Source organism: Salvelinus fontinalis, chromosome 6 (genome assembly GCF_029448725.1).
Source record: "Salvelinus fontinalis isolate EN_2023a chromosome 6, ASM2944872v1, whole genome shotgun sequence".
Taxonomy (NCBI): Eukaryota; Metazoa; Chordata; class Actinopteri; order Salmoniformes; family Salmonidae; genus Salvelinus; species Salvelinus fontinalis.
Genome location: NC_074670.1, coordinates 24494378 through 24504013, shown reverse-complemented (window position 1 = coordinate 24504013; position 9636 = coordinate 24494378). Strand labels below are relative to the sequence as shown.

Genomic DNA, 9636 nt, shown 5'->3' with positions numbered 1-9636 from the left:
CATCACATCCGGCTGTGATTGGGAGTCCCATAGGGCGGGGTAGGACGTCATTGTAAATAAGAATTTGTTCTTAACTGACGTCCCTAGTTCAATGAAGGTTAAATGAAAAAAATAATATCTGAATTCTATCTCACTTTTCAAATAGGATCTGCTGTAGTTCTTACTAGCTGGTCTTCTTTAATGATTGTATACAGTACACGGATGGCCAAAACAATCGATCATGTGACACCATTCATTCTTATGTGAAGACTCAATAGAGCATTGAAGCCAAACGAAGTAGGTTAAGATGAAGTCTCATAGGGACATAACATGCAGCAGTTTGAGCTACTCCAGGAAGTGGCGTTGCAGGCTAGCTCTGTGCTGCCCCCTCTCATTCGATAACTAAAGTTGAAGGCCGACCGGGGTACTGCAGGCTGCTATTAGCAACTAAATGATCCTTATAACTTCTCTGTGATGAGAGAGGGCAGTCTTCTCCCCAGTCTTTTTATTAGTACAATATAAAGAATTGGTACACTATAAAGTACTTTGCAACCTAATTAGTGAATGGTGCAATTTACAGTAAATAAATACAATTCATAATCATCATTAATTCATAAACATACACTAACATATCTGCAGCACCAGCAGCACCACACCTCCATTGGATAATGAGCTCTACAGCCCAGCAGCTGTTGCGCTCCCAGCGGGATGTGCTCCTGGAGTGGACCCGTGTCCACCCTGCCCCCCTACTACGCTGGCTATGGGTACTTTCTCACGCCCACTACCTGTCCCTGCTGGAGCGTTCGCCCTCCAATGCCGTTGCGCAGGCCCTGGAGACGGTGTGCGCAAGTGAGGAGAGCAGCTGTGGCTTCCTGCAGGTCCTGAGGGAGGTGTGTATGTTGATGAACTACAGTACTTACAGTATAATAACCTGATATGTTACTTACATTAAGCAGGGCATCTTCGTAATTATGTTCCTGTATCTAACATAATGGTGTCCTGTGACTCTCTCCTTATCAATATAAGGTGCAGGACTACTACTGTGAAGAGCTGCAGGTCTGGGTGGAGAGACACTGCAGGGAGAGGACTGAAGGGACAAAGGAGACCAAACCGGTTAGAGTGGAAGGTGAGCCTGGCTGCAGGGGAGTTGTAGCCTGGTCCCAGATCTGTTCGTGCTCTGCCAACCAATGACAATAGGAGTTGGCAGACGGTACAAACAGATCTGCGACCAGAATAGGCGGCAAGGCAGTTGTGATGTTCGTAAAAAAAATACTGATGGTTGTAATAGTGTTGTCATTGAGGTTAAGCCAAATGCAGGCTTCTGATTATGTTTGATAAAAAAATAAGTTACTGGCAGTGTGAGCTAAACCTGATGCTGAAAAACTGGAAAATTCATGAATTAAGTGTGACTGAATGCGAAGTGAAAGAGATGATAAAGAATAATTATGTCAAATTGACTTATTGAACTATAGAACGTTTTGGGGAAATGATTAACAGAGTCAATTCAGGCTTGTAGTATTCAACTGAAGTGCAATTCACTGAACTGTGGCAAAGCCTCTAATGTCTTGCCAAGGTCTTATCTACTGCAGATTGGACTGGCAAGCGGTTTGCTTACATGCTCATCCTTGCACAGCGATAGAAAAGTAATTAATTGTAGCCTGTATATAGTAGTCAATAAAACACTCTGTCAATGTGATAAGACATTCTGTTGAGTTTCCATTTGAGATTTCATTTACATAACGATGGCTAACTGTGAACTTTAACATCTTCTCACAAAGCAACAGTCTTGCGATGCAGAGGTTTGTTACGGTATTCCTCCTCCTCTTCAACCGAAGAGGAGGAGTAGTGATTGAACCAAGGCGCAGCGGGTTGTGATGACATATTTATTTACAGAAAAGACGAAAACAGGAACTTGACTATAAACTAACAAAACAACAAAACGGAGTAGACAAACCTGGACATGCGAACTTACATAAAACGCAGTCCCGTATGGTGCGACAAACACTGACACAGGAGACAACCACCCACAACGAACACTGTGAAACAACCTACCTAAATATGACTCTCAATTAGAGGAAAACGCCAAACACCTGCCTCTAATTAAGAGCCATACCAGGCAACCCTTAAACCAACATAGAAACAGAAAACATAGAATGCCCACCCAAACTCACGTCCTGACCAACTAACACATACAACAAACTAACAGAAATAGGTCAGGAACGTGACAAGGTTGTTGATTCTGCTCGCCCAAAGTCTTTAGTGTTACACTCCTAATGGCACACTTACACTCGAGCTTACATTAACATAAAACACGGGCGACACCCTAGTGTGAGGTAAGTCTTAGGTGGAAGTACAGATAGTGTCAAAGACCTTTATATTATCAACAAAGTCTGGGACATCTCACCTGATGCCTAGTCATGTTTTTTCCTAGTTTACATCTATGCATTTTTTTCTATCTCCTCTCTACAGAGAAGAAAAAGCCAAAAAGCCTCATTTCAAAACTGTTTAAAGGCAAGAGTAAATTCACTGTGACCCCTGAGGTCAAAGGTAATGAATTCCATTATCATCCGCCATCAATATTAAAGATATGAGATGATGAATCAATTATCACTAACATGCTTTCTAGTGTGTCCAAATGACACACCTCAGTAATATGACACAATTAAATGTATTCAATCCCCAAGTGGGGAAAATTAATCTTTCAAGAGTGTCAAATGTATAATTTAAATCGTTGTCTTGATAATTTAGCTGAGGAAGAGTTGAAACCTCGCCGGAGTGTAAAATCTTCTCATCTCAGAGGTAGGTTGATAACATTAAGAGTTGGGCCAAACTGTGTAACACTGACATTGAATTGACTGTTGAATTAATATTTGCTTATAAAGACATTATAATACACGAATTGCAGCAACATTTCTCATAGATATGACTTGAGTATCTTATTGTAATGTGTTAGGTATGTGTGCCCATGTTGCGTGTAATTTACTTGTCTCTCTTCTATTGAAGTTCCCCTTTCAGCTCACAGAAATACCCTTCTGGAACGTACAGAACGACTTACATCTTACGCAGAAGGGGGAGGGCAGGCCTCCAACTCTGCTTCTCACATTGAGATCCGATACACTGATCTCTTCGTGACCGAGGACAACGAGTCATTTGACAGCAGCCAGCATGAGTACTTCACACTGGCCAGTCGACGGGCACGCATCTACGCCCACCAGGCCTGCCAACGTATCTGCCCTCGCCACCTCCTGAGTCCCCAAGGCACCACAGGGCGCCCACCTAAGCGGGTAAAGGTGAAGGGCATCGCTGGCATCGGCAAGAGCGTGGCAGTGCAGAGGCTGGTCTATGAGTGGGCGCTGGGGAAGCACATGCGTGAGTTCACCTGTGTGTTCGACCTCCGCTTCCGCGAGCTGAACCTGATGAAAACCCCGCTGAGCTTACTGGACCTGCTCGAAGACCGATTCCGCTACTTCAAGACTGTCCTGCCAGACCTTCTGGCCTCGCCAGGTCCCTTGCTCTTCATTCTGGATGGACTGGACGAGTTTAAATACCAACTGGACTGGAATGCTCCTGACAGAGACATCGGCATGGACTCCAAGGTGCCTGTATCAGAGCTGATAATGGCGTTGATCAAGGGGAGTCTACTCCCAGAATCCTCAGTCATTCTGACATCCAGGCCTTCCACGGACGCTCCTAAGCGGTTCTTCCAGCGTTGCTGCGTGGTCCTGGGCTTCGAGGAGGACCAGGTGAAGGAGTACACCTCCAAGTTCTACAAGGACCCCAAGGTGGCTGAGAAGGTGTACAACTACATCCTGGACAACGACAACCTCTTTGTGCTCTCCTTCATCCCTCTCTATTGCTATATCATCTGCACCGCCTTGGCTGAGTTTTTCTCCAGTCAGGAAGATAGTGACTCACGGTCTCTAGAGTTGAACCCACCTAGGACAGTCAGCGAGGTTTACTACTGCTATCTGTTTACAGCCATCAAGCACCATGCGCTGAAAGGGAAGGCGGAGAGGAACACCCTCAGATCGGAGGTACTTTCTCTAGTTAGGCAACAGCTGACGAACCTGGGGAGATTAGCTTACGAAAACCTTCTAAAGAGTAAGATCATGTTCGACATACAGGACCTGGAACGTTATGGTCTCACGCCAGTAGATATACAGAGCACCTTCCTCAGTCAGATCCTGGTGCCTCTGAAAGAGGAGAGGGTGGAGATGTTTTCCTTCTTCCACTTGACCGTCCAGGAGCATCTGGCCGCCCTGTACTGTGCAATCAGCCTCTCAAAGCAGGGTCACATCATCCAGGCTCTGGACTTCTGGTGCTTTGGTGAGATCCCCCCACCTTCCACCTCCCCAACTTCCCTACTGAGGCAAGACCTCCACCTGGACCAGACTAGGGTGGAGAACCTGCAGATGTTCACTCGCTTCTTCATGGGGCTTCTCCGGACCAGGCTGGGGGGGCAGTTGGATGGGCTGGTGCTGGCCCCTCTGGAGGTGGGCTTGGAGGGTGAGGATATCCCCACCAGGCTGGGTATCTGGTTCCAGATCCAGTTTAAGGATAGGCAGCTAGCCAACCAGACGGCGCTGAACCTGCTCCACTGTTTGATGGAGCTGCACATGAAGGAAGTCACCAGCAGGGTGGCACCGGAGATCCGGAGTCTGAACCTGTTCAAGATTAAGCTGAGCGTGGTGGACTGTACAGCGTTACACTATGTGTTGCAGTTCTCCCCACATAGGCTCAAGGAGCTCAACCTGGGATACTCCAACATCGGAAACAGAGGTCTTCGCAGGCTAGCTCCGATATTGCACCGCTGTGAATCTCTTTAGTGGGTATTCATAGCACTTTTCTTGTGTGACACAGCTTTGCACCGCTTGTTGCAAATGTTTGATCTTTAACAGGGACTAATTGATGAGAAGTATAGCAATTAACTCATTAATGTAGGTAACTATAATTTTTATTTTTTCTCAGTCTGCGATATAACTGTCTGGAAAGGGAGGCAGCCATCCTGGAATCTGCAGTGTTGAAATCAAACGAGTGTCAGGTGAAGAAGTTGTTGTAAGTGACCCTGAAAATAACATTTTCTGAAAATAACAATTTCCTTTCGTTTCATAGCACCTCTATCTCACACTTGAACTCTTGACTCCTCTATTTTGTACAGCATGTGTGGTAACAATTTGGGTCCGGAAGGAGTTCTGGAGCTGTGGAATGCCCTGGAGCAGAACACTACACTGGAGGAACTCTACTTGGACATCACTGGCATCACAGAGAGAGGAACAGAGAACATTGTCAACTGCCTCAGCAAGAACACCTCTCTGAAAACGCTGACGTAAGAGAAAGGGGAGAGAGAGATGTGTTATCTTTTTTGTAATATTTATTTTATCTGACTTAATATTACTGCATTGTTGAGGAAAAGCTTGCAAGTAAGCATTTCACTGTACTGTTTACATCTACTGTATACTGTGCGGGTGACAAATACACTTTGATTTGATGTTGAGAGTTTTCTCTGAAGTTACAATGTGTGTTGACATACTGCCATCTAGTGTATTTCACACTTGTTGCTATGATAACATCCTGTCTGACCTGTTATGTTCTCCTTCCCAGCATCGTGGGGAATGACATTGGGGAGGTGGGGAAGAGGAGGCTGAGGGAGCTAGGACATCGACGGCCGGGGCTCCAGATCATTGGGAACTTTGTGGACGACCTAGGACTGCTAAAGGCCTACCTGGACTGGGTAGAGGAGATACGGGATGACCGGGACCAGATGGACTCAGTGAAGAACGCAGATGCCCTACAGTCCATCTTGAAGGGGCTGAGGGTGGGAGCAGATGGGGAAAATGGGGAGGGAGGGGAAGGAGAGAACACAGCTAAAGCCCTGGAGCTGGAGACCAAGATCTTGGAGCTTTTGAACGCCCCCACTCATTTCAACCACATCAAATCACCTGTTCTTAGTCTAACACAGTGACAACTAAAAGTTACCAAAAACAATTTAGTCCAATGAGCTAAATATGATGTGGCTGTCCATGGTTTGTGTGTGTGTGTGTGTGTGTGTGTGTGTGTGTGTGTGTGTGTGTGTGTGTGTGTGTGTGTGTGTGTGTGTGTGTGTGTGTGTGTGTGTGTGTGTGTGTGTGTGTGTGTGTGTGTGTGTGTGTGTGTGTGTGTGTGTGTGCGTGCGTGCTATTGCAAGTAGTTAAATATGTTGACTCACCCTACTTGTTGATGAAACGGTCAACCACTCTGTCATACAGTACACGCTTTTATTCTTTGTTGTCCTAGGCTACCTGGCTAAAATGCTAGCTCGCTAGCCTGACTTCAATTCATGGCAACATTAGCTAGTTAACATTAGCCTTCTACATCTAGCTACATATTGAACTTCCATCCTATCAGGCCAGGGGAACAACAATGTATGAATAAATGGTTGGATCAGAATCACTCAGAATTAAGTAAAACCACAAGTCCAAATCCTTTTCTCCATCCATGTCTAATTTAGTAAGGGGACAACTTTAGCTAGCTAGCCACCAGAGAACAACACAACGAGATGCAACAATTCAAGTTGTTTCTGTGAATGACGTATGCTCTCAGTGCGATTTGATAGGAGTGACGCCAAAATTCAAGCTGGCTTCCCTACACACTTTTTTTTGATGCGCCAGGATCATTCACAATTGCGCTCGCTCAGTTTAGTTGATTGACATATGTTTGTATACTTTTTTTTTTATCAAAGGAGGCCAAATGCTTGCTGGCTTCCCTTGCATTCCATTCAATGCTATTGGCGGCAACAATAGATGGACAGAGATGGATGGACAGAGGGGCGCTGTTTTGCTCGCTCGAATGCTTTGTCTGATGAGATACATTCAGCCTCTTGTCGAATTGAAGGAAAATTATAAAACACAGAGCGATGAAAGATAAATTATACATTTTTTATGGGTAAAACATTTTTGGGAAGCCTGGCTTCCCTTGGCATCCATGAATACACGCCACTGCCTATAGCCCTAAATCCTAGCCCTTTTATACTTTTCTAATTGGGCAGTAGTGATTATGTTGCCATTGCTGTAAAAGCTGAACGTGTAATAAAGCTCCTTTGCGTGTACTTTGCACTGTCTCTGTGGTAGTGTTTGCCGTGGGATTTTAGAACTCTGCGGGTGACAAACATTGTTTCTGTGAAATGATTTATCAGCTGAACAGCGCCGACACTGAGAGCAATGATTAAGAAACTGGATGGAAGTTAGTGTGTCAAAATACATTTGGGCGGAACAGTGTTACATCTGATACATTTACAGTAATTAGTGTCATGCTGAATGTAACTTGTGAATTAACACATACAGCTCTGAAAGATCCTAATTTTCTCAGTCAGAGAGTTGCAGTAAAAAAACACAAAAAATACAAATATAAAAAGACAAACACAGCATGGCCAAAGTGCTCTATTTTCATGTCGTTCAACAAATGTAAACGCCTGGAGATTGCTCATTGGCATTTGGCTTTGGCATTGTTGGCATTGTGCTTTGGTCAGATTACATAAAAATGCAGTTCCACAGTGCTGGGTTTGGCATCGACATGAGAGTGCATAAGCAGAAAATGACCCCATAACTACTGTCAAATATGGAGAATATTTGTTATGGGCTATTTTGCTTCCACTGGTCCTGGGGCCCATGTTAAAGTCAACAGCATCTTGAACTTTACCCATTTTAGCCAAAAACCTGGTTGCTTCTGCCAGGACTCAGGAGGCTCAAACTTGGCCGCAAGTGGATCTTCCAGCAAGTGAATGACCCCAAGTACACATCCGAATCCACAAAGAAATGATTCATTGGCAGTTTGAAATAGCCATCTCAGCCTCTGGACTTGAAACCCATCGAAAACCTGTGGTTTCAATTGAAGAGGGACGTCCATAAGTGCGGATATCAAGGATTGGATGGATTCTATATGGAGGAATGGTCTCAAACCCCTACCAATGTGTTCTACAACTCAAACATTGTAGAAAAAGGCTCAGTGCTGTTATCCCTGCAAGGTGAGGTATTGAAAACAAGGTTGTCAATCATTTTGACCCTATTACTTGTTAAACACACTATTTCTCTGTGCAATTGTATTCGTTTAAAATGAAAACACGTGGCGCATACAATCAAGCTTCATTTATTTTCTAACTGACATTTTTGATCATCTTAATCAAGGGTGTCAATTTCAGAACCCACTGTACTTTATTACTATGTGTTACAGAAACCTAGCTACAGTATGATTATAGTAACTCAATACAAAAAAAGGTCTCCCTTCCCTCCAAATTATGCTCATAGCTTTGATCATGTGTGAAATAATGTGTCAAGTGGAGGATAGAAACAACATTTCGAAACCTGCTTGACTGCAATAAAATCCTATTAATGTCTAGGTTATTTTGTTTGAGATACTTTGCACAAAAGTATATTTCAAATCAAATCAAATCAAATGGTATTTGTCACATGCGCCGAATACAACAGGTGCCGAATTCACCTTACAGTGAAATGCTTACTTACAAGCCCTTAACCAACAATGCAGTTTTAAGAAAATACCACCCCCCAAAAAATAAGAGATAAGAATATCAAATAATTAAAGAGCAGCAGTAATAACAACAGGGGGAACCGGTACAGAGTCCATGTGTGGGGGCACCGGTGTCGAGGTAATTGAGGTAATATGCACATGTAGGTAGAGTTGTTAAAGTGACTATGCATAGATAATAACAGAGATTAGCAGCAGCGCAGAAGGGTGGTGGGGGGAGTCTTATGGCTTGTGGGTTCAAGCTGTTCAGAAACCTCTTGGACCTAGACATGGTGCTCCGGTACCGCTTTCCGTGCGGTAGCAGAGAGAACAGACTATGACTAGGGTGGCTGGAGTCTTTGACCATTTTTAGGGCCTTCCTCTGACACTGCCTGGTATAGAGGTCCTGGATGGCAGGAAGCTTGGCCCCAGTGATGTACTGGGCCGTACGCACTACCATATATAGTGCCTTGCAGTTGGAGGACGAGCAATTGCTATACCAGGCGGTGATGCAACCTGTCAGGATGCGGACACCAAGTAACTTGAAGCTCTGAGCACGCACCCCTGAGGGGCCCCAGTGTTGAGGATCAGCGTGACGGATGTGTTGTTACCTACCCTTACCACCTGAGGGCAGCCCGTCAGGAAGTCCAAACTCAGTGAGTTTCCTGTTTGAAAAGAACAGAGGGGAGGGTGATGTTGTGGGTTGCGCTTTCTGACAGAAAACAGAGGACCAACACAGACAGACAGAGTGTACTGTTAAACGAAGGTTTATTTGTAATTTACAGTAACATACTGTATGTATGATATCGTATGATATCGTAAAAACAACAGGATTTTCTTTAGTGTACACATGCAGCACTTGTAGACCTCAGGGAGACTGTGATGCATTTCCAGTAAACTCTACCCACAGGTCCTACCATATAATCTGCTATAGACTATCCATCTTGATATAATTTTCCATGTATTATCTAATTTCTATTCACCGGGGGTGATGTGTAAGAACTGTCCATCTGCATCCTGTTTAATCAAACCAGAATTCAATTGGCAGAAGTAGTGACCTCATTGCAGTTTCGCATCCCTTTGCACATCAGCATGAAATATGTTTGTTTGGTCAAATATAGCCTTTGGTTACTGCAGTACAGTGAAATGTTTTCAGTAGAA

General features: G+C 44.4%; 1 protein-coding gene across 1 annotated transcript; it reads left to right on the top strand.

Annotated features, from left to right (window-relative positions):
- The first annotated feature begins 621 nt into the window (after positions 1 to 621).
- LOC129856688 (NLR family CARD domain-containing protein 3-like) lies at positions 622 to 6995 on the top strand. The gene is made up of 8 exons (XM_055924425.1): positions 622 to 869; positions 1006 to 1105; positions 2449 to 2526; positions 2728 to 2778; positions 2983 to 4804; positions 4948 to 5034; positions 5138 to 5305; positions 5581 to 6995. Exons 1-8 carry the CDS (start codon positions 648 to 650, stop codon positions 5939 to 5941), a joined length of 2889 nt encoding a protein of 962 aa, XP_055780400.1. The 5' UTR covers positions 622 to 647; the 3' UTR covers positions 5942 to 6995.
- The last annotated feature ends 2641 nt before the right edge of the window (positions 6996 to 9636 follow it).

Excerpts from the sequence above, each read along its gene's own strand:
- LOC129856688 (XM_055924425.1), top strand. The coding sequence starts at position 648 with ATGAGCTCTACAGCCCAGCAGCTGTTGCGCTCCCAGCGGGATGTGCTC. Across the intron at positions 870-1,005 it reads TCCTGCAGGTCCTGAGGGAG|GTGCAGGACTACTACTGTGA; the intron begins GTGTGTATGTTG and ends TATCAATATAAG. Across the intron at positions 2,527-2,727 it reads TGTGACCCCTGAGGTCAAAG|CTGAGGAAGAGTTGAAACCT; the intron begins GTAATGAATTCC and ends TTGATAATTTAG.